This window comes from Penicillium argentinense (assembly GCF_028826775.1).
Source record: "Penicillium argentinense strain IBT 30761 chromosome Unknown utg000001l_segment0_segment0, whole genome shotgun sequence".
NCBI lineage: Eukaryota > Fungi > Ascomycota > Eurotiomycetes > Eurotiales > Aspergillaceae > Penicillium > Penicillium argentinense.
In genome coordinates, this window is record NW_026622660.1 from 1,985,669 (window position 1) to 2,011,986 (window position 26,318).

Below are 26,318 nucleotides of genomic sequence, written 5' to 3' on the forward strand. Positions count from 1 at the left end.
CGTCATGCCCAACGGGACATGCCCTTGAACAAGATACGCGATCTCATATCTAAATCATTTCTGCAACAGGTTCCTCGCGAGAGATATGTTGATTCGAGGCCGGCTTTCGAAATGAAGCCAAAGGCGAAACAAGGCCTCATTCAAGCTACTGTGGCATTACCAAGTTTGTGGAATCTGGTGTACTTATCAGTAGATGGGGTGGGAGGTGGTGCGTGCAGCAAGGCAAGACGCGGCATTGAATGGCTGTACCGCTTTACATTGAGCGGGGCTCATCAACGATAACTTCCTGCCGATGTCCCACGAAATGCTACCAATATAAAAGAGCTTGGCGTCAATTTTCCCGGTGGAAGTCAGTTTGTGAACATATGCCTGGCTTGAAATATCCCAAGAATGGTCGTCTTCAGGCCTCTGCTTTCATCAGATCCGGGTTTCTTTCTCAGAAAATGGCTCTTCGATCGACCAGACCTAGCAATTATCCTGACATCCCCGGTGGAGCTCCCTCTTTCCCCTGCACTAAATTTGCACTGGAAACGTGGGTCCTGCTTGGTCGCTACGTGCACAACCCTTCCCATACTTGGACCTTGTTCCAAATCAGAGATAGAGTTTATGCAGGAAGCGACTTATATTTTAAAGCGATCAATTCATAGAGAGCAATTCAAAACACATCTCATGATTATGTGGTCCTATGCACCCCCGATGTTTCCACATTAGAATAATAGAAACATTGAGGCGAATGGCCTAAACGTTGCTGCAATCCATCCCTGGCTGCTCGCTGGTCTGTTTAAGGTAGGTGATTACTCATCATTGCCCCTCCCGTTCACCACATCCAATCCACCACCCATCCCGTCGGCCATACATTATCCACCGCAGCACTTGACCATCTATCACGTGTGCAGACGATATTCAACGGCCTCAGAATACATCAAAAACAAGTGAGGATAAACAACTGCCCCTGACATACACGCGAACATGTGGACTGACCTAAAAAGATACCGTGGTTATCACTGAAGGTCATTTACATGACCGGAGAACAAAGTACTCTGGACAACGACCTTGATATCTACGAGTCCTAGCAGGACTCTCCTATTCTAGCTGTCGCACACACAGAATGTCAGCAAGAGAAGGCTCAGACCAACACCACGCCATCCAAATCGATGGCTCAGACTCAGATATCGACTCCGACGGCGGCATCCCGCTAGGAGAAGACAGCGAAATGCAACTGGATTCTCCCGAAGGCTCACCACCCGGGGGCTCACCAGGCTCACTCCTCCAACTTGCAGGTGGGGAGATCGATTTCATAGACTATGGTGCCGAGGGCATGGGTGATGGTGCGTTCTACCTTTATTCATTCTGACCTGAACTGGGCCTGATATCATATCCATGGATAGGTTCCGATTTTCTCTCCACAGCACCTCATCCTAATACCCGTCCTGTGCAGTCTAGGGCGCAGCCTGGAGACTCTGATCCGGTGCGTCATCGGGCTAGAACGCGGACGAGGGAGGAGGAGCATGCTGCGCTCTGTGTATCGGATGATTGGGAGTTGATGGTTACGCATGCGCTGAATTCTCGGCGGGTAAGTGTGCTACACTACAGAAAAGTTTTGAGATGAGGATACTAATTCGAATAGACAATCCCCCAAACGAGACGTCGCTTTCTGGCCAAGATGCTTGCGCCGGGTAATCCCAGCTTGGAAGAGGAATTGTATGGCGGCCGGTTCGTGTTTCCCGAAACGACGCCTGGAAAGATCCCGCCAATGGTTGTGCCGGGTCGTAAGGGGACGAAGCATGTTACGACAGGTCTGGGAAGTGGATCTGCTTGGTTGATGCCGGCGAAGTGGAAGGAGGTTGTTAGTCATGATGAGGGATCATGGTGGCCTGAGGGGAGGATGAAGAATGTTGGTTCTGGCGGGAGTGGGAGTGGAACTGGGACTGGGAGAAAAAGGAAGAGTTATGTTGGGGAGAGTCGGTCTGAGCCTAGGTCGGCTTCTGGGTCTGGGGACTCGAGGGTTGTTTCGCGGGGGCAATCGAGGACGGGATCGAGGGGGTTTGAGTAGACACATCCAGAGTTTATGACTATTCTTTACTTTCGCATAGCATGGGCGAGTTTTTTGATGATACTTTGAAGTTATTGTCACTACGGCTGGTCCAGTGGTCTTGCTGCCTTGCAGCAATAACATATACGCTCGTTAACAAGTATAAGTACAGGATTAATATGAAAATGTACTTCGGGTAGTGCCATTGATTCACGAATCCAATGCGGTAAATCTACGATGCACGGTAGCATCGGCACTATACCAAAAAAAAAAAAAAAAAAAAAAAAAAAAAAAAAAGGGCCCAATCATATCCAGCACGAGAGAGAGAAGCGGTCGCAAAGGTGACAAGGTGGAGAAGGGGTTGGGGTAGAGGTAGAAGTAAGTGCCAGTGAGGGGATGGGTATCTCGAATCGGACAAACCAAAACAATCCAAAGTTTTTGGCTTCTGCAGGGGGGTGGGGATGATGTATGATGTATGCTTCTCCCTCTTCATGCGTTAGTCGGACAGGCTTTTCCCCAGAAGGGTGAACTTGTCCTGTTGTGCGTCGCTGCCTTATCGGGAGGGCCAGGAACGAAAACGCCAAAACTCTGCCGAAAACTCGACCAAAAAAAAAATCAAAACACAACATTGAACAAAACAGAAATGCGGATGCAGCCGTCGAAAACTCCCCGGACAGGTCGGGCGAGTGCTTACATCTCCTCCTCGTGACGGCGCTGCTCGGCGTGGAACAGACTCTCCGCATCTCCGACCTGTTTTCGTTCCGAAACCTCCCGACTGCGGACACGCGAGCGGAGGGCCTGCACGTTCATCGGCGTCAGTCCTCGAGACGGCGCGGCGCTGGGCTCCGGTTCGATGTAAAGCAGGCGGTGCGAAGTGGTGAACCGGGTCCGGCCGTCTCTCATGACGGGTAATTGTCATTGCAGGGGTTCCGAACTCGATGAGAGACGGTTCAGATGGAGGTAGACATCGGTTCCGTACCTATCGATAATGTTAGCTATTGCCGAGATTCACCCTCACTCGAATTTGTCATGAGACGTGGAGATTGGAGCCAGGGGTTGGGGATCAATGGACGTAGAACTCACCCCTCCATACTGATCAATTTCAAGTCACCTCCAAAGTATCGAGCATACAGCCGACTGATCGGTAGTCCGTAGCCGAACCCGGCCATGGGGGCCTTGAAGTCGCTCTTGTCAAAGTCCGGGTCGATACTGGGGGTCTGTTCCACGGTGGTGTACATGTAGGTCCACACCAGCGGGATCGCCGACCGTGGAATACCACCACCTTCGTCCGAGATCTTGATGGTGATATCCTCCTTGCCCTCGGCGACAATCACCTTGGTCACGGGGAATTGCTCGCGGTCGGCGCCGTGCTGTTCAACCACTGCCCGCAGCGAGTTCTTCAGGGTCTCGAAGAGCATGTGCGACAGGTGACCAGGGACGTACATGAAGTTCAAGTCGTCCTTACAGACCAGCTGCACCTTGGGCGCCTCGAACAGACCGTAGTAATCCTCGCAGACGAAACGAGCGTTGTCAATTGCCTCGAGCGCAATGTCCTTGACGTTGGTCTTGGTGCAGATGATACCCACGTAGTTCGGGTGTTTCACATGCGTTTGCTCCGTAAGGGCGATGTGCTGACCGATTAGCATTCGGATGCCGATACGGGACATGTAGAAACGGTCGAGGAAGGACTGAATAGTTGAATCGATTTGCATGCGCTGGCGCACCCGCTTCCACTCGAGGATACCTTGGGCGACAGTGGTGACGACACCATCGTGGCGGCGCTTGATCTGCTGCAGGGTTTTGGCAAACCGCTGGTTATAATCGTTCAGCTCGGGCGGCCAGTCGGCGTGGTCGGCCGCGGGGACAAAGTATCGGCGGCCGGCGGCGGCGGCCTTACTGCTACCGTTGCCGTGGCCGTTTCCGTTGGTGGTCGGGGATGAGCGGTACTGGCCCTCCTTGATGCTGGGGTTCTGCGTCGCCTCGGAGATGATCTTGGAGGCCATGCCATTTGTGCGGCCCGGCCGCAGCAAACGGGTCTTGACTTCTTGCGACAGGGTAGGACGGGGGAGGGTGATGATTTCCTGGCGAGCGGGTGAGTCACCGGTGCGACATGACGGAGGCGGCGGAAATCAGTGAGCCTGGGGAGGGGGGGAGCGATGTCGTCCTACCTCGAATGATTGCGCATACCAATCTTGCACTTTCTTGATGGATGGCATTTCGCTGAGCCCATCGGGCAGTTCGCCCAGGTCTTGGACCCGGTGGGCGAGCCGGATAGGCAGTTCCTCGGAGAGGAATTGAGATGCGCGGAAGAGAGTGCCTGGGTAACTTGTTAGCGGACGATGCCAGCATGAGCCGGGGATCCGAAGAAGAGTGCGTTTTGTCACTTCCTCTTCCTCTCCTTCTCCCCGGCCGGCGTGCGCGGCGCTGCTAAACGTACCGGTGGAGGGCCGGTCTCCAAACTGGACCATCTGCCTCAGCGAGACACCGGTTGCGGGGAAGCTGGCATAGTGCCTGATGGTCTCCATCAGGCGCTCTGACGGCTTCCACATGTCGACTTCAGGCCAGAAGGCCGCAGAGAAAGGGCGATAGAAACCGTCGTCGATGTCAATATGGGGAGAGATGGGAGTCGGAGAGGTCGCGTGAAAGGAACTGGGGGAGTTCGGGCGAGTGGCATTGCCGAGGTCGACCGGCCCCGTCACGTTCGCCCGCTTCCTCCGGAGGATGCGCCGCAGCACCGTGAGCACCATCGCACTGCTGTCGCATGCACGAGACCTTGGAGAATTATTTCCAGAACAGCAACTCTCTCCCCGGCTGGAATTGACCCCACGAAGACCGTCGGATCAACGCCGTCCGAGGGAAATGAATAATTCCGGGGCTGCGGAGACAGTCGGCTTAGTTCGATCCTGAGGCATCGTGGGAGACGACTAACTAACTAACTAGTGCGTACACGTATTTTAGGTGCTCTTAGCTATAACTAAGGCACAGGACCTAAGGCACATCCTTCACCACTGGCCGGTTGCTGACCTGAGGCTGGGGGGGTAGACACTCGTCCTGACTAAGAAGGCTATACAACTTCACCCTCGATGCGGTGGGGCATGGTACTTTTGACTCGCGATGGCCAGAATGCATGAGGGATCTCTCCGGGCCAAACGACTAGTCTGCTATCTTCCTAGCTTGCGCGGGCGCTGAGCGTGAATTGCAGGCTCGTCGCGGCTGTCATGGCGATGCGGTTCGACGCGTGGAGTCAAGATTTCCCCTTTGGAGCTCTTGCTTGCTCTCGTCCGGGCGGGTCTCGCTGGGCCTCGCTGGGCCTCACTGGGCCTCGCTTCTGCTGTCATTTCGTCCATATTCATCTGTGTGCGCTCCGGCTTTTCCTTTCCTGTACCACTTTCCGCCCTTTTTGGTCTCTGTGGTTTGGCCTCGGCTGGGAATCCGCTGCAACCGGGGACATCGACCTGCGAACCAAATCTCAAAAAGGAAAAAAAAAGAAAAAAAGGAGCAACTACGCGCGATCATGGCTCGCCGCCGCACCTCGCACAGCGAGCCCATGAATGAGGCCCCGGCCTATCCCTTCTCCAACGGCAGCACAATTCCTCCCCAACGCCGCGGGCCCATCGAAGGCCCCAATGGCCGGCGTTTGATCCGGCGTGTCACCTGGCGCTCGTCCACCTACAAACTCATGGCATCGCTGTGGGTGTTAGGCGTCCTCTATATCCTGTGGCTCATTCGGGACCTCTTCTATCTCCCCTTTACCCCGTCCGAGTCCATGCCCCCGGCCATGGAATAACCCCACGGGGACCACGAAAATGGGGACTGTGATGGAGACCGGGGGGCATGGGATTGCCACGGGCAGTGGGATGGCCCCGAGGACATTCCTCCCGATCGCCGACCTTGAAGAAAAAACAAGCTATCAAGGCTGCCTAGCTCTGTGAGGTACCTCCGGTGGCTCGATGCGGTGCATCCGCCACTATCGGACATGCGCCGCTCTGCTGAGCTCGTGACACGATCGAGGATTGCGACTCCAGCCGTACCATCGGACCTGTTCAGCAGTGAGGCAATTTGCTCCGGCTGGACTGGAATCATGGCCACGAGGCCCTTCCGGCTGAATATGGCACTGGCAAGATTTCCCGCGCGGCAGCCCGCAATGCGCTCGTGTCGCTCACCCTCGGCTATATCATCCACCGAATCATGGGTGTGATGCTAGTTCGAGCCGATTGAGTGCTGTCCGTGTCCAAAGCTCCTGGCGTGGTACGACTCGACTTCCCCGCAAGTGCAGATGCACGCCCTCTCGCGTTGGACAGGCCCAAGGCCCATCCTTCCATCTCCCATGCTTCTCTGTCCCCCTCAAAACCCCGGCGATCGACCAATTTGTTTTCTTTCCCATTTAAGCTAAATTTCCGAATGTGGATATTTTGCTTCCTTCTGTTTTCTTCTTTCTTCTTTTTTATTTGTTATTTTCCCCCCGTCTCTCTTTGTTCTGTCCCCTGTTTCGTGCATTCTCTGGGTTCTTGCATGCCATAGCGTTCCATTGCATCTAACGTCTTACGATCCCCCTGCATACGTTTCCCCGTTTCCTTGCATACATCGTGTTAGCGATTTGATGTCTCTCGCTTCACTGATTCATCGACCTCATGGTTTCTATTTTTTATTCCTGCATTGATTGTCTTCAGTTTACACTAGAATGAGCTGGACTGGCAGAGGGGTTGCTCCCCACAGATATAATTGAGTAATATCGATCGCTCGACCTCGTGTTAAAAGGATGTAGATTTGCTTCCCAAACCAAGACACAATTCTTGTGATTTGTCCATTGTAGGACCCAACTAAGACTGGGTGGACAATATTTCATGTTATTTACTCGTAGCACTACCCGCGGGGCCGAGAAATCTAATATTGACCCTAATCATAATTCTATTCGCAACCGACACGTCGGCGCGGCAGGCTAAACGAAAATTCAAAGGTATCGATTTCATTTCATAGCACGTGGAACCGGTCAATATACACACAACTCCAGACCTCTATATCACGACCCGGGTCCCGACTCCAATCGTCGGCCCGGGGATGGAAAAATTTTTCGTCTTTTCTGTGCGGTGACAGCAACTAACCCTAATGCTCTGCTCACGAATCAAACGTGCAGGGCAGAAGTTTCCGCCTTGGCAACATGCGAAGCGTACGGCTTGAGGGCGGCGGCCACCTCGGTGGTGGTGAACTTCTCAACCTGTTGGGGAGCGCGGCCGACGAAGGTACGGGCATCGAGGAGGCTGTCCAGCTCGGGGAGGATGGGGTTGAAGAAGGCGGTGCGGCGGATACGCTCCAGCAAGTCGTTGTCCTTGCCCTGCTTCTTGACGTTGTCGGCGGCCTGGTGGGAGAGGACACCTAGAAGAAAGAAGAAGAGTTAGGTCGGTGTGTCAAGTAATGCGGCTGGCATTGAGGCTGATAGAGGCAGGAACTTACGGATCTCCTCGTGGGCGTCCTGGCGGGACAGACCCTTCTTGACACAGGCCATGATGATGTTCTCGCTGGTAATGCTGTCAGAAAGTGTGATGGAGCGGAAAGGAGAAATGTAAACTTACGTGGCCATGAAGGGGAGTTCATCATTGACACGGCGCTTGATGACCTCGGGGTAGACAACGAAGCCGGAGGTGACGTTGTCTAGAAGAATGTTAGGAATTGTAGATAATCAATAGAGTTCGTCGGCAAACATACTCAGCAGGATGAGACAGGCATCAGCAGACAGGTAGAGCTCGGGGATACTGATACGACGGATGGCGCTGTCATCCTAAGCGAAGAAGGAAAAAAGTCAGTCTGGGATGATCATTCGTTGACACAAATCCAAAAAAAACTCACCAACGAGCGCTCGAACCACTGGGCCGAGTAGGTGTCCAGAGCATCCTTGGGGAGGTTCTGCAGGTGGCGTCCGAGCGAGCACAGACGCTCCGAGCGCATGGGGTTACGCTTGTAAGCCTGCTGCTTGTTAGCGGCTGTCGCTGCGACCAATCACTAACTCAAACTCACCATGGCACTGCTGCCAATCTGATCCTTCTCGAAGGGCTCCTCAACCTCCTTCAGCATGGCCAGGTGACGGATATCAATACCGATACGTTCGCAGGTCGAGCCGAAGGATCCCAGAGCGTTGCCGACGTCCACATCGATCTTGCGGGAGTAGGTCTGACTGGAGATGATGAAGGCAGAGCTGAAGCCGGCCTTCTCGGTGACGAGCTCGTCGAGCTTCTCGACCTTGCTGTGGTCACCTTCGAAGATCTGGAGGAAAGAGGCCTGAGTACCAGTGGTACCCTTGACACCACGGAAGCGCAGGTCATCGCGGGCGCGCTCAAGGTTGCGCAGATCCATCAGCAAATCCTGAATCCACAGGCAAGCACGCTTGCCGACGGTGACCAGCTGAGCGGGCTGGCCGTGGGTGAAACCAAGGCAGGGCAGGTCCTTGTACTCCTGGGCGAACTGGGAGAGCTTGTCGACGACGACAGCCAGCTTGGGGATGAGGATGTCGAGACCGTCACGGAGCAGGATCAGATCGGCGTTATCGGTACAGTAGCAGGAAGTAGCACCCCAGTGGATGATACCGGCGGCGGCCGGGGCAACCTGACCGAAAGCGTGGACGTGGGCCATGACATCGTGACGGCGGCGCTTCTCCTCCTCGGCGGCGACCTTGAACTCGGGGTCCTGGATGGTGGCGTGGGCCTTCATCTGCTGAAGGGCCTCATCGGTGATTGGAAGACCGAGCTCTATAGAAGCAATGACCCAGTCAATTGAATGTCCTGTCTTTCCAATAATATCCCATGGTAATCCCGATGTCGGATCACACTTCCAAAGTCATAGAATGTTTCCATGCTCGTACCTTTCTGGGACTCGGCCAGCCAGATCCACAGGTTGCGCCAGGTCGAAAAGCGCATGCGAGGGGAGAAGAGATATTTCATCTCGTCACCTAATCAATTGCAATTAGTCCGTGCTCATTCGATCAATATTCCTCCCCAGATTTTGCCCCTCATTGGACGAACGGCGGGACGGGAGAGACACTTACTCGCATAGCGCGAGTTGAGGGGGGTCTGATAGACATCGTTGCTGGCAGACATGCTGGCGATGTTTTTCGAGGGCACTCGAACGAATTGATCGACAGGAACCGACCGGAAAAAGGCGCAGAAAAGACAATGTGCGAACTGGGAAATTTTGCTGCGCGGCCAATTTTAGCGGGGCTTATCACGTTATCGTTGATCTACGACCGTCACGTGCGATTTATCATAGTGCTGGACGAGGGGCGATCCGTGGTAATTGTACAATGCATTACAATTATCTATTGAACAATCAAGGAAACGAGAGAAAGTTTTCAGAGCTTGAAGTCCGTAGTGTGCAGGTTTGATATATGGGACGATTGTTACACCGGGTTGATACTGTCCAGCCCACCATGCGGAAAGCAACCCAACCGTCAAACAAAGAACGGGATAGGGCTGAAACAAAGCAGACTGAAACAATAGGCCGGTTCACCTTTCAACAATAACCTTTTCTGCTGCCTTAACATGCAAGCTGTATTCTACCCCCAGAAAATTTTCTACTTTCCAGATGTGGTGGCAAAGGGACCTCGGCCAGTAGGGTAATTTATTACAATTGTATGAAGTTGCTAATTAAAAAAAAAAAAATCCCCGAGACATAGACTCATGCAAACTGTTCAAGAGAGTTGAGCCAGCTGCACAGACAAGTTGGACTTGTCATACTTAATGTACTTGCCACGACCCTTGTCGATCTCGACATAGCGGTCGTAGAATCGGGAGTACAACGGTTCGAGAACAGCCTGCAGCTCCCGGCCCAGAACCGAACGCACCTCGCGTTCCATGTGCAGAGATTTGTGTTGAGAGACCATATTGTCAAAGCTCGCGTTAAATGACTTGAACTTCTCCTTGATGGCGTCTCGATCCTTCGAGGACAGATTCTTGACGATGGCACTGGAATCCACCGCGCCTCCTGAGCTCGGCCGTGCCCCAGAGCGAGAGGTGTACTGCACGTCCAGCAATGTCTGGGAGACTTCTCTCCACGAGTCCAGGTAGGTTGAGGTCGCGCGTTTGCGGAATGTATCGATCCGGGCGATGCTGTCGGGAGCGCCGAGATAGCGCGCCAACTCCGGGCTTTGTCGAATGGACCGGTCCACTATACAAAAGATGTTCGATAGAAAAACTCCCAAAGTGGCTTTGGAGCGATGGAATGCCTTGCCACGGCTCTCTAGGGAAGTCATGAGAGCCTCGATCATGTCCAAAATGAAATGTGAGAACAGAGTACCGCTGTCCGGACCAACGTCCAAGGGAGCCGCACCTGCAGTGCTCGACTTGGAGCGCCAGTTCCCATCACCCAGAGATGTCAGAATTGAAGCCAATGGGCCCGAATAGCCAGTCAAGGTGGTCAGAGAGCTCATAACCTCCTCCACCAGAGGCACGGATCCGCCGTCAGGGGGAAGCGGAGAATTGGCAGCCTTCCGCTTTGTCTCGTCGAGTAGTTCTGACAGTGATGACTTGGCAGTCTCACGGACGGGTCGCAGAGCCTCAATCAGAAGACTCTTGAGTTCTGCTGTCTTGGAATCAATCCGATAAGACATTGCCGTCACGATCTCGATGATTTCGAACGCCAAAAAGCAGTCTGTCATCAAATTCATCCTAATATACTGATTCAACTCGCGAAGAGTTTTCGAATACTCCTGCATGGGAGACATAAAGGTGGCTTGCAACGCGAGTCCTTGCTGGTCTCCAGTAAAAACTTGCGTAATAATTCCATGCTCTGTCACTATGAAGGCTTCCAGCGCGTTCGAGTAAATACCAATACCATTGGTACCTTGTTTGTATGGACCGTCGGTGGGTTTCCGTTTGACAGTACTGATGGATGCAAGGGCAAGATTCTGCAGGCCCGAGGTGATATAGGGCCCGCGAACGTCGGCATAAATCTTCAATGCAGGGTTCTCCCTTTGCTGCGCTGGGTTCCGTGGACGGATGCGGAGCCGACTACTGCGCATAGCGGAGCAAGTTGTGAAATTGTATCTTCGGGGATAGACGGGAAAGGAAGTTCTGAGGAAGCCACGGTGTTAGTTCAGTCTGCGCAAGCTAGTGTACACCCCTTAAAAGAGCAGCTTCGTACCTTTTGTGAGATAGTGTAGAGGTTCAATTGGTGTGATGTGTTGTTTCAACTCGGAGCGAAGCATCTCCTGCAGCTTGCTACTCCCTGTCCCCAGCAACGAATTGAAGTCGGTGATTGCGTTCTGGTTGGATCGAAGGTTTGTTGCGTTGAGGTCGACCAGCGCCTTTTCAACGCGTTTCATCGCCGAGAGGTATTGTGAAAGGCCGGAGCTCTGTGGTCTATTGCAGAAGCAAGTCAGTAAATGGAATTGACTCTTACTGGGAGTTAAAAGGTGGTCGAGCAGACTTACCCTGCGCGGATGATGCCCTCTTCGCGGCTCTTCGCGTCGAGGGGCTGGCGAAGACGGTCGATCGCATCGTTGACCTTGTCGATATTGCTGTTGGTGATTTGAAGAGACTGGGTATTGCTGTAGATAGGACCAATGGCGTCCTTGACCACCTTGCCGCTCGTCTCTAAGCGCACAAGGGAGCCTTGGATCTTCTTCGTGAGACGGTTGAGCTTCTCGAGGTTGGCGTACAGCACCTCGACCTCAGCGCTCTCCTCCGCATACGCGGTGTTCCTGGGAGCCACCATGGTGTCGATCACAGACGACAAACCGAAAAGACCGTGGAACCAGGCGTCATGTCTCCAAGTGTGGGGTCCACGAGGGATGTCCGCAGCGTTCTTATCGCTCCGCCTCGGGGTGTTCCTTCGGCTGACGCACTATTCCCGAAGAGGTAGCTTCGGCCCGTGTGCCTCCGAGGAACTCCTGCAGTCCCTTGGGTGCGCCCGCAGACCTGCGCTTGTGGTCGTTTGCGGCGGCCGTATCCCCGATGTAACTTTAAACGGCATAGCTGCACGTGACATTTCGTCATCCCCGCGGAGAATCAAGCTAACCTTGGCAGGGTTTACTTTGCCAGGGTCAGCGCTGTTGGCTGCATGCAAGTCACAGTCGCTACCTTGTCTTCCTCCTCTACGGCAACAATGGCGACGAGGGCCTCACGATTGCGTTGGACGGTGCCTCCGGCGGCATTGGCTGCTTATACTGCGGGGCAGTGGACACAGCCTAGACACCTACAGAAGGCCCAAGTCACCAGTTCCTCGGCCCTTTACCAGCCCAATTCGCCCATTTCCGACCCGCGGAGCTCCAGCTCGAGCGCGCAAAGAGGCAGTGGACACAATGAGCAGGCTTCGGTCTGGGCGAGGGTCGTCCAGAAGCTAGATGAGGTCAAACACACCGTTGTGCCTGGAGAGTGGGGAGACCTTGGCGGCAACATTACGAACCTCATTATCCCTGACTGGGCACGGTTTCTTCCTGCTACTGCGCAGAAGTTACAACGAGAGCTTTCGCTAGCACCTGGCTCGCTTGCGGACGAAATCTGGAAGGAATCGCAAGACCCTGACATCAACCCAGAGATCCTACGAGATGCCAAAGTGCGGGTCAGCGATCAGCTCTGTGAAGAGGAATTGGCCTTTAGGAAAAAGCGACAGCAACATTCTATCAAAGCGCTGGCCTCATACCTCAACATTCCGGAGGAGGACATCCATCCAGATGATGTGCCGGTTATCGCCATGTGTGGCTCGGGAGGTGGACTACGCGCCTTGGTTGCAGGAACTGGCTCATATTTGGCTGCTCAAGAAGAGGGCCTGTGGGATTGTGTAACCTACACAGCTGGCGTCAGTGGAAGCTGTTGGTTGCAGACTCTATACCATTCGTCGATTGCGGATCGCAACTTCAATAAGCTCGTTGACCATTTGAAGAATCGGCTCGGTGTGCACATTGCATTCCCACCCAAGGCACTGGACCTACTCACCACCGCACCCACGAACAAGTACCTTTTGAGCGGCTTGGTGGAAAAGCTCAAGGGCGATCCGAATGCAGACTTTGGGCTAGTGGATATCTACGGATTATTACTCGCAGCCAGACTTTTGGTACCTCGAGGTGAACTTGGAGTGTCGGACCGAGACTTCAAGATTTCTAACCAAAAGGAAAATCTGGTCAACGGCGCTCATCCACTCCCTATCTACACTGCTGTGCGCCACGAGATCCCGGGGCTCATTGACTTTGGCGACGGCGCCAAGCCTATGCCAGAGTACATTAGGCGAGAAGCGAAGGAGGAATCTTGGTTCCAGTGGTTCGAATTTACCCCCTATGAGTTCTTCTGTGAAGAGCTCAACGCGGGAATCCCAACCTGGGCATTGGGACGACACTTTCAAGCTGGTCGCAATACGCCTTCCGACAGGGACTACCCTATTCCCGAGCTGCGAGTTCCTGAATTGATGGGTATTTGGGGTAGTGCCTTCTGCGCTACCTTGTCGCATTATTACAAAGAAGTCCGGCCTCTGGTCAAGAGCCTTGCCGGATTCGGTGGCATTGATTCCCTCATCCAAGGCAAGAACTCGGATCTGATCCGAGTCCACCCCATCGATCCTGCTGCCATCCCAAATTATGTGATGGGTATGAAAGACCAGCTTCCGGCATCCTGCCCTGAGTCAATTTTCAGGAGTAGTCATTTGCGTCTGATGGATGCTGGAATGAGCAACAATTTGCCCATCTACCCACTCATTCGGCCTGGGCGAGATGTCGATGTCATTGTGGCTTTTGATGCATCTGCGGACATCAAGCAAGAGAACTGGCTCTCCGTTGTGGACGGTTATGCCCGGCAGCGTGGTATCAAGGGCTGGCCGGTCGGTGCTGGGTGGCCTAGGCAAAGCGAGAGCCTGGAGGACACGAAGAAAGCCCTGACTGAGTCACAGAACATGACCGAGCGGAAGGCGAATGAGAAGATGGCAGATGCCCAGAGTCACAGCACCACCAACACAAATCAATCCAATGCTTCAGACACCGACTTGGGCTACTGCAATGTCTGGGTCGGTACCAAGGAGGAGCGAATTTCCGAGGACGAGCCTCCACCGTCGAAGCGTCTCTTCCATCCTCAACATGCCGACGACCACTCTGACTCCGATTTCCATCTTATGCGACCAGACGCCGGTATTGCCGTCGTCTATTTCCCCTAATCCCCAACCCGTCGGCGCCTGACCTTCCTCCTGCTCCAAAGACTCGTCCTCGGGCGGCTGCACACACTATGCAACAGAACCACATCAACACTCGGGACCCCGAAAAACCTGTGGCCCCTCATCCGAACTCGATTGATCCGGATGTCGATGATTTCCTTTCAACCTGGAACTTCATCTATACCCCTGAGCAAATCGACTCGGTAGTTGGATTGGCCAAGGCGAATTTCAGCGAAGGCAAAGAACAAACTCGCCGCGTTGTTCGTGCAGTCTACGAGCGGAAGAAGAGTGATCGGCTGAGGAAGGAGCAGGAGGAGGCGAGGAAGAAGTTAGAGGGGTTTGTGCCGCTGTAAAGCCCTCACATTATCTGACTGGAATAATATGGCGTGCTATAGACTGGAGTTGAGAATTTCTTTTCTTTTCTTTTCTTTTTTTTTTTTTTTTTTTTTTTTTTTTTTGTTTTCACTATGAACTTGTACTTAGCGGGTTCTAAACATAGGAGTTGTCGGATTAGGTGCATAGATGTACACATTGTGACCCCATCACTCGGGGATTTCCTTTCTTAATTGAATCATGATTCAGAATCGTATTGTAAAGTTCGTACAATTCCATAGCACATATATAGGGTGGCCTTACAATAGTGGCGATTCATCAGATGGGATAAATGTATGTATACAGAACGCTTCCCTTAATCTATACTCTCACCCTTGGACTCTTTGCCGTCTTTCCCTTGGTCACTGCTTGATCCCTCTCCATTCTCTGGAAAATAAGCTCTCACACCCTCGCCATCAAAGTCTCCATTTCCATCTCTCTGCGTAGACTTTGCCTTCTTTGCTCGACCTTCATCATCGGTCGTCGACAGTGCCTCGTCGTCCGTCCCAGCCAAACTCACATCTTTACTCTCATCCGTCTGCTTACGCAGCCCCAATTTTCGTCGGACTTCATGCAATGACCCCACTCCAACGGCCAATAACCCAGATCCCACGAATCCTTCTTCCTTGGCATCTTCATTCGTCCCCGGAGGCTGATTTTCCTGCTTCGGCAATGCCTCCGTCTCGTCGCCTCTCCAATCGGCCGGGCGACTTTCATGAATGGGTTCACCGGGCTTTGGCTCGCTGATCGGTCGTCCACTTGCCGATGCAGCATCTTTCTTGACAACCTCTTCCGGGGGCGGATACCGCCATACTACCTTGAGTTTCTCAAGTGCACGGATACCTTTCTTTGCGCTGCCCTTGATCCCATCCATGGCGTCCCATCCGATCTCGAAGACGTTGGAGTCATGCTCGTTGCCGCCTTCGAAGTATGCGTTGAACCAGACGTGGGCGACGGATGTCACCATCGCGAAGCCGGTATACGAGGCTTTGCTGCGTCGTTCAAAGTCGATGTTCACATCGGAGCCGGGGAGTATCACGGGCTTCTTGGGTCGGAATATGACGGCTGGCAGGGTGTTGGTGGTAGACCGGCGTGACAGAGGGGGTTTGGTGGTTGAGCTGGAAGTATCAGACTGCGAAGGTGCAGGTGACCAGGTCGATGACGGTGCGATGGGAGTTTGGGGCGATTTGTCTTTGGCATCGTTTTGTTTTGGCGTCGATGTTCCTTTTCCGTCTTCTATGACAGTGCGCTCGCTGCGGTGGAACAGATGAACGCATTTGATCTTCTTGCCTTCATCCTCATATCCCTCCACTGCGACCTTGACTCCATCACGCAGTCCCCAGATATGTACCTCCACGATCTCGACGGGCCGCTCCACGTACTGTTTGTCGAGTTGGTTCGCCCATCGGTCGATATAGTCGACGTACCGTAGCTGACTGGGAATACTGATGCCATTCCCAAAGCCAACCCGCATGCGTCTGTCCGTGAATCGCTGCAGGGCATCCTCCTTCTTCCAACCTTCCTGGCTGATCAGATATGCCGTCGCGATTGTGCCGCTGCGCCCTTTGCCCGCCTTACAATGCACGACCACAACTCGGTCTCCGTCTTCCTTCTTCTCTGTTTCGTCCAATCGATTCAGCCAATTCCGCATGCTGCCCATGATGTTCGGAATTAGGGCGAATGGCGGCGGGTGGTGGTCCGGCCAAGGGAAGTGGTGAATTCGTCCATACACTTCAGAGTCCGGATATCCCGTGCCCTCGGCGCGGAACTCCCAGATACACCAATTTGCGCCATGTTTCGAGTCGAGGAAGTTGACTAGATTGGGGAGAGGATTGCGGTAGGCGCGCCGGGGGTAGGTTGCAGAAGGGCCTGATGTTGCGATGACTGCAATACACGTCAGTTCGGAGGCCACCCCGCGATCGCAAGAGGTCATACCATTGTCCGTCACATAGCAGAGGTCTAGACCTGCCTCTGGGTGTTGTTGTCTAGGACCCGCGACTATCTGGCGGAGAATTGAGGCCTGCGGAGTCGCGTGTTAGCGTGTCTGCGCGCGTCTTGCTTTACCCGGGGCCGGATGCAAGCATCTTACCATTCTGCGAGGGATTCCACTCGCAGTATATATTCTGTTATTAGGGCATGGAGATTGAAAACACTCGGGAACCAGGCGTAAACACCTGTGCCAGTTTTCGCGGACGTCCTTGTTTGGTTGAGATTTGAGGCGCAGCCGATGATGTCACCCGTCACCGCTAAGGCACGCCTTGCCCCCGACCGGGTAAGCGCCCGCCACGCTGCGATCTACGATCTATATTGACTATCGACGCATGTATCTACGGTACTTGCAGAGTTGGATGGAAAATGTCAAGTTTGTATTGTACAGACAAATGACTATGTACAATGTTTCCCAAATGAGCTCCCCTTGCGAGCCCTTGAAGGAGTGTTCAAAATGTTCAAAGCCAAAGATATCCTCCCGCCCAAACGCCGCCGGTCATGAAAGGAGTGACATGCGGCCATGGTGAATGTACCGCGAAATTCATCAAAGGAAAAAGGGCTCAACAGCCATTATATCAGAGAGGCATGATCGGATCTTTTGTGGACGCTGGATATAAAGAAGATAGGAGATCAAAGCAGCAGGCCGAAGTAAACGAGACGCGGGTGGCTTACGCCACTCCGTAGAACTGGTCGGGCTTGATCTGGAAGCGGGTTTGGGCGTCGGTGACGTTGGCGTCACCGGATTGCCAGTAATGCTGGTCTGTCTCATCCTCGATGATGTGCCATTGGTGCTGGACCCAGATGTTGAACTTGGGGTAGGTCAAAGGCTTGACGCGCGCGGTGATGTTCTTGTCGGTGCATAGGGTGGCGTTGGGAGCGATGCCCTCGCAATGGGTGTGGAAGCGAGGCGTGTTCTCGGACGCAGCGCCGGTGATATTGAAGCGCCAGCTGCAGCCGCCGGGTGAGCAGCCGATGTCGAGATCGGTGGCCTTCCAAGTGGCGGGGACTTCCTGGGGCGCGGCGGCGGTCAGGCTCAGGGAGGAGAGCAAGACGGGGACGATGGTAGTGAGTTGCATGGTGGGGAGGTGTATTATGGATTATACAACACGAAGCGAAGTAATAATGTACAGCTTTTGAAGAAAGTTGAAGAAGGGAGAAGATCGGAGGAGGTATAAGTAAGGTGGACGGGGGGCTTGCGGACGGCAGGGTCCAACGGCCGCGCAAGTTGGAGGAGGCGGGCCAGCGGGCTCCACCCTGACAGTCCCCTCAGAGTGCTGGATGGTGCAGACGGAGGCGTGCCCAGAGTTCACCCCCCGTTCAACCAGCCCAACTGGGCTCCACCAAACTGCCGATCGCTTCAGGGGATGGCGATCCGCACGCACGCCAATCGCTCCCCGGGATTCACCATCCAGGCACCGCTGAAAGCGCTCGTTGTGTGATGTTGCGGCCAGGGTCTCACTGTCCCACGAGTCGCAAGCCCGATCGGCCTTTAGGCACGTTTCAGAAACGCCACTTATTTTTAGTTGGTGGACCCATCGAGGAACCGATGGTTCGAGGGTGGCGAGTGCAGACTCTGGATGCTACGGATAAACGATTCCGTATGGAATTGCCAAGGTACGGCTAAATGGCCGCTGCGCCGACCCGATAGGGGACAGGAACTCAATGGGTCGCTGAAAAATATGATACATGCAATATGGGTCAGGCAGTGGACGTCGCACCAGATCGTCTTGTCCCACGCCGGATACCTGGTGCCTGATGCATCATGCATCTTGCAGCCTGCATCTACCCAGGGAGCCAGACCTGGTCCATGTCGGGACACAGGAAGGCAATGCGACGCTGGCCTGCAGCATCGTGCATCCGAGGCTGGTTCCCACCTCGAGAAACCGATAGATTAGATCGTGGAACAATCTACTTGTCCCCGAACGAAACCTTGTCTGAAAATAGACCCGACAAGGCCGACAACGCGATGCCCTGTTTCTCCTTGGCAGCTTCACGTCGGGCTTCGCGTTCAGCTTCACGTTCGGCTTTCATTCTTCTTCGCCGCCGACGCGTATTCTTGGAAGGCTTGGGGCCCTTGGTCCATTCCACCCATTCACGTTTGGCCGGTTTGGCCGGCTTGACCGGCTCGGGGGTGGGCTGGGAGGTGGGTTGAAGGCTGGGATGATATTGTAACTTGAGAGAATATTCATCCAGTGACTTGGCGCAGACCTCCTGGGTATACTGCCGAGTTCTCTGCGTTGGGGCGAAGTCTCGTTTCAGCATGTCTTGGAGATACATCCAAGCGGACCGGAAGTTGCCGGCGTCGAGGCACATCTGGATGATGAAGTCGAAAGTCGCATTGTTCGGGACCACGCCGAGGGAGGCCATTTCTTTCACCAAGAACATGCCCGATCCAAGATTCTGTGCACGTCGACACATGTTGATCAACGAATTGTAGACCTTGACACTTGCGCCTTCGGGGCAGAGGGTATAGAGTTCCCGGTAGCAGTTCAAAGCCTCGTCAACGAGCGCCGGCGCACTCCTCGCACCGTGCTTCCATGCTTCAGCAATCGCCTCGACAGCACCAATGTGGATTGTTCGTTTGGCGTTCTTGAGGCGTTTCAGCATGTTCCACGCCTCCAAACGGTCAATATGACCTGTGACTAGGTAGGTGTAGAAGAGGTTTAATGTCGTGTCTCGGGGCTGAACCCCAGCTTCATGCATGGTGCAGAGTGCCTCGAACGCCGCAAAAAGATCGCCGTCCGATCCATTGATCAGGAGAGATTTAATGAGTCGGTCATAGTCTCCGGGGCCCGGCTCAATACCGGAATTTTGGTAATAACGGAACACGGCCTGCCCCAGTTTGTGATCTCCAAACTTCGCTGCCACACGCAGGGCATCGGAGCAGGTGTCTTGCGAGGGATGTAAGTACCCGAGATTGACTCTTCTCTCCCAGACATAACATGTCAATCCAAGGTGCCGGTGTTCACCAGCCTTGCAGAGCATGTGGGACCAGAGCTGCTCCGTCATGTCATGGCCTTGCTCAACCCATCTTCGCACCAGGCGGTATACTTCATCAACCGCTTTATATTCACAAAGATGATAGATCACCAAACTGTGCAACCAATTCTCGATTGGTATATGTTTCCGTTCCATCATTTCAAGATGGTCAAATGCCATTTCGAATTGCCGCTCTCGTACGAGGCCCGCCACCACGAAGTGCCAGCCCGCAGGACTGAGGGTAAGCCACCGATCTCGAAGCTGATCAAGTACTTGAACGCGTAGAATGTAGTTTGGATGTACAGCGAGAGTCTGGAGGTTGAGTCATGTTAGTAAAATTGGCTGACAGGAGGGTCTGGCTAGTCTGATTACCTGAATAGCCGCATGGAGTGTGCCCGAATCCAGCGCAATATCATTCTCCTTCATCTCTTCTAGCAAGAGCTGAACAGCCAAGTACGATCCATATTTGGCATCGCAATTCGCCAAGATCAAGGCTTTATAGTGACGGGCAGTTGGTCGAACTTGACGATCTCGAATCAATACCTCTAAGAAATGCATCGCCCGAGGAATGGAAGGTCTCTCCGCCATTTCCTCCTGCAGTTTTCTTTCTAAAAACGAAGTTGGGAGCGACTCCAACACCCCCGGCACTTTCCCGGCCCGTTTAAATTGACGGTGGAGCTCCTTCTCTCTTGTTTCGTCTAGTATATCTGGAGTTGAGTGGTGCTCCTCCAAGTCCGTGGACAAGGATCCGGGTTCGGAAGGCGAGGCGCTCGTCGGGGTATCATTTGGGATCGCAATTCGGGGGCTGAAAGGGATTTGGGTAGACGCGACTCTGCCGTTATCATTGCCGTTGCCGCTGTGGTACTGTCGGGGTCTGTTGGCTCCTACACAGCTGACGGGTGGCGCAAAAGACCTCGAGTTGGAGCTGTGCTTCTTCCGGCGCAGGAGTGCTAAGGTGGGATTGAGCGATCGCGGAGTAAATGCTGGGCATAGTGAGTACCAAAGTCCGTCAAGGACCAAGGTCGGTCGGGGCATGTCCGGTCGCTTGTTTCCAAGTCGAAGTAGCATATCACCGACTCGCCGCGGAGGAAAATAAGGTGATGGCACGTGATCGATATCGCGCTGTCCCCAACATACACGTACGAAGAGGCGGGGCATTATGAATTTTACGTCCAAATAGAGCATGATGTTCAGGGATTTCATATTCGTTTTATTTGCTGATCGTAAATTCGATCATCGTAACCCAGATCCCGCAGTAAAATACAGAGCCAGATACGCCACGGCCATGCTCGATCAAAACTGTCCAATCGGACTCCCCCGAGCGACCTTACCCACTTCACTTCCTCCAGGGTATCTCGTGATTCACGTTCATCCCATCGATGCAAGATAATATGTAGACTGCTTCATTGGCCCTGGCCACCGCGTCCCCGGCCCCGACCGCGACCACCACGGCCACGGCCACGGCCGCCACGATCGCCATCTCGTCCACGAGGTCCGCGGTGCTGTGGTTGGTTCTGTTGCTGCTCCTTGACAAGCTCGATGATTTCGTCGGGGACTCGGAGGTATTTGATCTGGGAGGCGGTCAGTTATATGAGCCGTATGAGGTTGTGTGCGCAAGCGCTGGACATACGTTGTTGCCGCGGATGTAGACTTCAGGAAGGCGGAAGAATCGGTCACCCTCGGGGCTGGTCTGCACGACTTCTCGTAGGATCAAGTTCATCCAGTTATCGCAGGTCACAAGGTGGCCGTTCAAGGTCTCGCCGTTCTTGAGCTCCACCAGCATAGGGTGGCCCTGTGCGGCCGTCAGAAGGCCGAGAGGAAGCTGTAAGAGAGAAAGAGATGGTTAGTCTTACATGTTGTGAGTGCAGTGTAATTAGTGTGGGACTTACCATGGTGAAATGCGATCGATAGGTCGTGGGTGTCGCAAAGGATGGAGGTTGGGAGATTGGTGTGCGGGTGATGATCTGTGCGGGCAGGTGGCGGTGTGCCAAATCTCGACCCGGAATTAAGGAAAGAGAATTGGAAGAACACAGGCAGAAGGCCTTGTTGGATTATTTGGGATCGCTGGAAGAAGCAATGGGTTCGATCGAGCTCCGCATCCCAGCTGTGACGGAGCCTGAACCGCGGCCGGAAAAAGGATGTGCCGAGATCTGCCCCCTCGAGTCGCAGACGGCGGTTGGTAACTAGTGTATCGACTTCAAGATTTCAGGACTACAATTACACTAGTAACGCCCAGAGCGCTTCATTTTTAGTACACTCAACTGTGACTTAGTTTACCTCGGAACAAAACAATTTTAGTACTATATGTATGACGAGCTATATATTTGATAAAAATTTATAAATTCGGCGATCAACTACACTTAAGTATTCTACTACATACAGACAAGAAGTATATCTAGGATTATGAAGCGACGTTGTAGTAATACTTTCGTAGGCTTTGAATTCGAGACCATCTCAATTCTGGCCTCAAACTCACCAGTTCCAAGTGTCAAAATTGAGCTAACCCCGTTTTACCAGATCCGTTTTCCATTGTGAATAAATTACATGTGAGAGGCCTCAAAATCCAACTCAACGATTCGCTTGGTCCGACTAGACCTTTGGACGCTTGGCAGCCTCTGCCCCATTCTCTTCTTCATCTTCGTCATCCGAGACAGCGAGTTTGCGCTTCTCCCGCCGACCGCTGGGAGCCGCCGACCCCTCATCAGCAGGATCAGGCAAACGTCCCTCGAGGTTCTTCAGCGTAATTTCATAGCCCTCTTCCACATTTCGAACTGTGTCATCAAGCTTCTCCACACGGTCGGTCAAGTCCAATTCGTCTAGTAACTCCCGGTGCTTTTTGTACAGGCGTTGCTTGGTCAGCATGCGCCACCAATAATACCGCCTGTCATCGGGATTATCTGCCTTAGATTTCTTGATCAAGAGTCGTGCAAGGTTTGTTCCACCAGCCAGTCGATGGGTCTTGGGTATCTGACTCAGGAGGAACATCTCCAGGATGTGTGCAAACTGAGTAGCTTCGATCTTGAACGAGGTACGGATATCACGGAGTGTTTGTGTCGGAATGAGAGCATTGGTCGGAACGACTGTCGGCCGCTTCTTGCCGGAGAAGATCTCATTTGGATCCGGGTTAAGATTCACATCGTGTTTGAGGAATTCAGGCTGCAGGAGGCAGAAGTCGGCCGAGTCCCGAAGAGCATCGAAGGACTCGTTCGGATCTTCGACGGTCAATTCCACAATTGTGGGATCGGCAATGCAGAAAGCATGGATTGTAGTGTAGAGATGAGTACCGTGGCCCGAGCGGTGGTGTGAAGGAAGGATGAGGAATTGGGCGATGCGGAGACGGGCAGGGAGCTCGGAAATCTTGACCTCGGGCAAAGGAAATGCGTCGTTTCTTACCGCAGGGGTCTCTGTACGGTCTCGTTGGTACAACCAGTACCGATAGGTAGTAGCATATCCAACGATAGAGTACGAGGATGCGGTTGGGGTCGGGGGTGTCACCCTCTCATAGCTGCATTTGTGAGTTTGAGGGCTTAGCGATAGCGAGGGAATGGGGCCAGACTTACACAAAGAAAACTGTCCACCGCTCCAAGGTCCATTCTGGATCATTTGTGTCCACTGGGGTGCCGGCTTCAATGAACAGAGACACCAGGACCTGCGCGCGATCCAGAATCTTTTGTACGGCTGGGTCCGCAAGGGATCCAGCCCAAATTTCGTATACCCTGTCGTCCACTTCATAACTGATGACCTGCTTACCAGGCGGGACGAAGTCTTTCGCGGTCGGGTCTTCCTGGACATTCTTCTCGTACTCGGGAAGGTTGATCAAAGCCTCTGCAACGTGTCTTAGCATCTGGGCTCCTGAGAACCATTCAGTTCATGCTCACCTTCCGGAACAAACGGTTTGAGAGCTCCTAGCAGATCCGTGGCAGCTGTGTCGCCGACTGACTTGAATCGGTCATCATAGGAAATGTGGACATGAGGGCGGAGATCGTGAGCAGCGAAGCGCAAACGAATTATGAGACCCTGGTAACCAAAAATTTGTTCGTCGTCACCAAAGATGGGGTAGGTAAACTGGGGATGAAAAGCCGAGAGCGTCTTGGGCTTGGTGTCGCCGGGTTGCACCACGGTGATATGGAGCGCATCATTGGCGTCGCACGACCCTGGATCATTGGATTACCGCGTCAGCAAGAATCAGTAGAAGAGATGTAGGTTCATATTCATCTTACAGTCTTCGTCAACCGCCATGGTGGGTAAGTGTGCGGGGGAGGGTGATGAGGGAAGAACTAAGAAGGGGAAGGTAGGAGTCTTGACGCGCGTCTGACCGCGTCGAGTTCAAAGCTCAGTATTACCTAACCGGGACTAGCGGCGCTGGGTGAAGTATAAGATTGATTTGTAGGCCTGGAACCAACCAAGGGGCAGTGTCCACCTTGAGGTGCTGATATTTGAGTTCTTCTAAATCGCTGCAAGATGAGAGTATTCGTTTGAAAAATAAGACGACACTCACTGAGTTTAACATCAATGTCTTTGTCTAAAACAGAAAAGAAACGAAATCTATATCAGTTAGGGAAATCTAATGTAACAACTCCCTGCGCCCGGTCGCACCTGAGTTTGCCTCAATTGTTTGCTACCTTGCGTGCAGGTATGGATACAATTCATCCGGGCGAGTAATCTTCAGATGCGGGATGACCTCCAGTGCTCTTTGAATTCCCATAGTATTTCCGATCTTCTGAAGAGTCTGTATCACCCATTGATGTACTTCGACTGGGGCGGTCGCCGCGCCACCAGCCACGGACAAGGGGAAAAAAAGCATGAAAATTCCGTTTAACGGCGGAGGATTCTGGGGTACGTTGGCTGAAGCCCCATCTTGGAATAGGCTCATCTGACTGGCGGCCGCCGCGCAAATACATGTCGCCATGCAGGCAATCGTCTCCAACGCCCGTTGCTGATGTCGAAGGCTGCTCGACCCCGGATACTTAGCCCTTGCTAGCTGGGTGAGAATCATTTCGTTCGTAATTAACCGCACCCAGAAGAAGTGGTTCAGAATTCTTGACGCCCACGCGTCTTTGCATGCCAGATACTTTCCGTTGAAAGTGTGTTGGAGGCTAGGCGACTCCTTGACGGAGAATGACCATTGGTCGGGGAGGGTTCTTTCCCATTCGCGAAGCTCTGTTTCCAAAGATAACACTATTGGCAATGCGTCGGTAGCGCACTGGTCATCAGCAATATGACGAAGAGTGTGATGTATTTTCGTGAAGCGAACGAGTATGTCGATTAGATTAACCGCCGGTTGTTCGTCCGGTTTGACGGAGGAAATTTTATTAGGTGACCATTCGAGAAGATCGGAAGGAATATCCCCTTGAAGCAGAAAATATTTAACAACAGATACACAATAGTATTGAATCTGGGGGCGGGCGCTCAGTGTCTTTATGACTGTTTTAAAATGGTCCTGCTTGAGGAGGGCTGCCAACCCATCCAGATGTACTATCCAAGAGTCCACCTGGCTAGATTGACAAGAGACCATCTACATAAACGGGACTGGTTAGAGGCTAGAACGAAGGAGGCAAGTAGGGGGAGGGGGGAAAGAAGTACCTCAAAAAGACTCAGCATCGCGATGATCTTGAAAATTAGGTCGGGCTTAGATTGCTCTGGGTTCTCCACTGCAGCTCGAACAAAATTAATTGTCTCCACATATTTCTCTCTAGCGGCTAACTGCATGGCTCGATCTCTTGTAACGTTCGACATGGCAGCAAGTCCCACAGCCATGACCGCATTTCGAAGCGATATTTCAGTTGAAATCGATGCTATCAGCGGGGATGCCTTCCAACTAAGACTGTGAATTTCTGAAAAGAACGGAGAATGTCTTATCTCCTCGCCTTTAGTAGCAAACTGATTGAAGAAGAATTTCAGCCCCTGCTCTTCCATACTGGAAGGCACAGCGGCAGGGATCTGGGGTATGTGCAGCACCCGAGGTATTCGCTGCACTACGAGGCTCGACTGAGGTGGCCGCTGCTTGATCCGGGGCGGATGGTAAATCACAGGCGGGGTCTCATCCAACAGTCTGCGTCGGGCCTCTGACTTGAACTTGGCCACGGCAGACCGGTGCGCCGTCTTGTCATTCTCGTTGCGGAACAAGAACGCGGGGATATCACGGTAGCCGCCACAGGACTTTCCCGCTCGTTTGCATTGCGAACAGACTGGCTCGATACGATCGCACTAGAAGTCGCCCTGGGGGTCAGATTGATTTGAAACGAACTTTTTGAACATGGCGTTCCTGAGTTCAACGGGTCACATACTTTGATGCGCCGGTCTCTGCAGCTCTCACAACTTTTGCTCGGACGACCGTAGAATGGCATGGCTTGACTTTGGTGCACATTCGCCTGGCTCCAAGTCCCGAGGTCAAAAGGGGTAAAAGAATCGTGGCCGGCTGTAGGATGTTTGAGGCGTGCGAGGAAGGCGAAGCACGGCGTATGCTGCGCTCCGTTAGTGGGTCCCTGGGCGCTGGGTCTGGGCTTTACTTGCCTAATGGGGTAGCTGTTTCGCCTCCCCGAATCGATCTGATTCTTCGTTATCAGGGATGCATCACTGCCACGGCGCTCTTCAACTGTCAACTCCCCGACATCTTCCCGAGTTGTGACTTATATGCCGATGGTATGTATCTCTTCTTGTTAGTCGTTGCCTGCAAAATAGCCAGAGATTGTAGCGGAACCAACAGTCTTTATAGCGCAGCAATTCCTAGTACTCAAATTAGACGTCGAAATTCTTACCTTTAATGGAAGGGTAGAATCCTAGGCTTTAAATAGGTTGCGACAGCATGTTCCATATTTTGTGG

At 53.1% G+C, this 26,318-nt stretch overlaps 12 protein-coding genes across 12 annotated transcripts; 3 read left to right on the plus strand and 9 right to left on the minus strand.

Moving 5' to 3' along the window:
• Positions 1 to 1,108: 1,108 nt before the first annotated feature.
• On the plus strand, positions 1,109 to 2,053 carry N7532_000678 (uncharacterized protein; the record flags this gene model as incomplete). The annotated part of the gene is made up of 3 exons (XM_056613182.1): positions 1,109 to 1,328; positions 1,389 to 1,573; positions 1,628 to 2,053. The coding sequence occupies 3 exons, from the start codon at positions 1,109 to 1,111 to the stop codon at positions 2,051 to 2,053; spliced, it is 831 nt and encodes a 276-aa protein (XP_056480406.1).
• A 675-nt stretch (positions 2,054 to 2,728) lies between these two features.
• Positions 2,729 to 4,779, minus strand: N7532_000679 (PDK/BCKDK family protein kinase; the record flags this gene model as incomplete). The annotated part of the gene is made up of 3 exons (XM_056613183.1): positions 2,729 to 2,930; positions 3,116 to 4,113; positions 4,201 to 4,779. Coding segments are annotated over 3 exons (1,779 nt in total), but the record flags the coding sequence as incomplete, so codon positions are not given.
• Positions 4,780 to 5,546: 767 nt separating this feature from the next.
• N7532_000680 (uncharacterized protein) lies at positions 5,547 to 5,819 on the plus strand (the record flags this gene model as incomplete). Its single annotated transcript, XM_056613184.1, has 1 exon — positions 5,547 to 5,819. The coding sequence occupies one exon, from the start codon at positions 5,547 to 5,549 to the stop codon at positions 5,817 to 5,819; it is 273 nt and encodes a 90-aa protein (XP_056480408.1).
• A 1,335-nt stretch (positions 5,820 to 7,154) lies between these two features.
• On the minus strand, positions 7,155 to 9,120 carry ade13 (adenylosuccinase ADE13; the record flags this gene model as incomplete). Its single annotated transcript, XM_056613185.1, has 8 exons — positions 7,155 to 7,405; positions 7,484 to 7,548; positions 7,603 to 7,681; positions 7,736 to 7,808; positions 7,877 to 7,993; positions 8,045 to 8,772; positions 8,886 to 8,972; positions 9,069 to 9,120. 8 exons carry the CDS (start codon positions 9,118 to 9,120, stop codon positions 7,155 to 7,157), a joined length of 1,452 nt encoding a protein of 483 aa, XP_056480409.1.
• A 590-nt stretch (positions 9,121 to 9,710) lies between these two features.
• N7532_000682 (EXO70 family protein) lies at positions 9,711 to 11,734 on the minus strand (the record flags this gene model as incomplete). The annotated part of the gene is made up of 4 exons (XM_056613186.1): positions 9,711 to 11,031; positions 11,079 to 11,091; positions 11,162 to 11,379; positions 11,451 to 11,734. The coding sequence occupies 4 exons, from the start codon at positions 11,732 to 11,734 to the stop codon at positions 9,711 to 9,713; spliced, it is 1,836 nt and encodes a 611-aa protein (XP_056480410.1).
• N7532_000683 (putative phospholipase A2 (PlaA)) lies at positions 11,583 to 14,508 on the plus strand (the record flags this gene model as incomplete). The annotated part of the gene is made up of 3 exons (XM_056613187.1): positions 11,583 to 11,923; positions 12,046 to 14,143; positions 14,236 to 14,508. 3 exons carry the CDS (start codon positions 11,583 to 11,585, stop codon positions 14,506 to 14,508), a joined length of 2,712 nt encoding a protein of 903 aa, XP_056480411.1.
• A 335-nt stretch (positions 14,509 to 14,843) lies between these two features.
• On the minus strand, positions 14,844 to 16,619 carry N7532_000684 (putative phosphatidylinositol-3,4,5-trisphosphate 3-phosphatase; the record flags this gene model as incomplete). The annotated part of the gene is made up of 3 exons (XM_056613188.1): positions 14,844 to 16,411; positions 16,463 to 16,547; positions 16,617 to 16,619. 3 exons carry the CDS (start codon positions 16,617 to 16,619, stop codon positions 14,844 to 14,846), a joined length of 1,656 nt encoding a protein of 551 aa, XP_056480412.1.
• A 565-nt stretch (positions 16,620 to 17,184) lies between these two features.
• On the minus strand, positions 17,185 to 17,592 carry N7532_000685 (uncharacterized protein; the record flags this gene model as incomplete). The annotated part of the gene is made up of 1 exon (XM_056613189.1): positions 17,185 to 17,592. One exon carries the CDS (start codon positions 17,590 to 17,592, stop codon positions 17,185 to 17,187), a length of 408 nt encoding a protein of 135 aa, XP_056480413.1.
• Positions 17,593 to 18,424: 832 nt separating this feature from the next.
• N7532_000686 (pentatricopeptide repeat protein) lies at positions 18,425 to 20,698 on the minus strand (the record flags this gene model as incomplete). Its single annotated transcript, XM_056613190.1, has 2 exons — positions 18,425 to 19,807; positions 19,868 to 20,698. 2 exons carry the CDS (start codon positions 20,696 to 20,698, stop codon positions 18,425 to 18,427), a joined length of 2,214 nt encoding a protein of 737 aa, XP_056480414.1.
• Positions 20,699 to 20,898: 200 nt separating this feature from the next.
• On the minus strand, positions 20,899 to 21,387 carry N7532_000687 (U6 snRNA-associated Sm-like protein LSm4; the record flags this gene model as incomplete). The annotated part of the gene is made up of 3 exons (XM_056613191.1): positions 20,899 to 21,066; positions 21,126 to 21,317; positions 21,385 to 21,387. 3 exons carry the CDS (start codon positions 21,385 to 21,387, stop codon positions 20,899 to 20,901), a joined length of 363 nt encoding a protein of 120 aa, XP_056480415.1.
• Positions 21,388 to 22,084: 697 nt separating this feature from the next.
• On the minus strand, positions 22,085 to 23,734 carry hat1 (histone acetyltransferase catalytic subunit HAT1; the record flags this gene model as incomplete). The annotated part of the gene is made up of 4 exons (XM_056613192.1): positions 22,085 to 23,000; positions 23,056 to 23,320; positions 23,374 to 23,649; positions 23,716 to 23,734. The coding sequence occupies 4 exons, from the start codon at positions 23,732 to 23,734 to the stop codon at positions 22,085 to 22,087; spliced, it is 1,476 nt and encodes a 491-aa protein (XP_056480416.1).
• A 379-nt stretch (positions 23,735 to 24,113) lies between these two features.
• Positions 24,114 to 25,842, minus strand: N7532_000689 (Zn(II)2Cys6 transcription factor domain-containing protein; the record flags this gene model as incomplete). The annotated part of the gene is made up of 3 exons (XM_056613193.1): positions 24,114 to 25,010; positions 25,079 to 25,702; positions 25,783 to 25,842. The coding sequence occupies 3 exons, from the start codon at positions 25,840 to 25,842 to the stop codon at positions 24,114 to 24,116; spliced, it is 1,581 nt and encodes a 526-aa protein (XP_056480417.1).
• Positions 25,843 to 26,318: the final 476 nt, after the last annotated feature.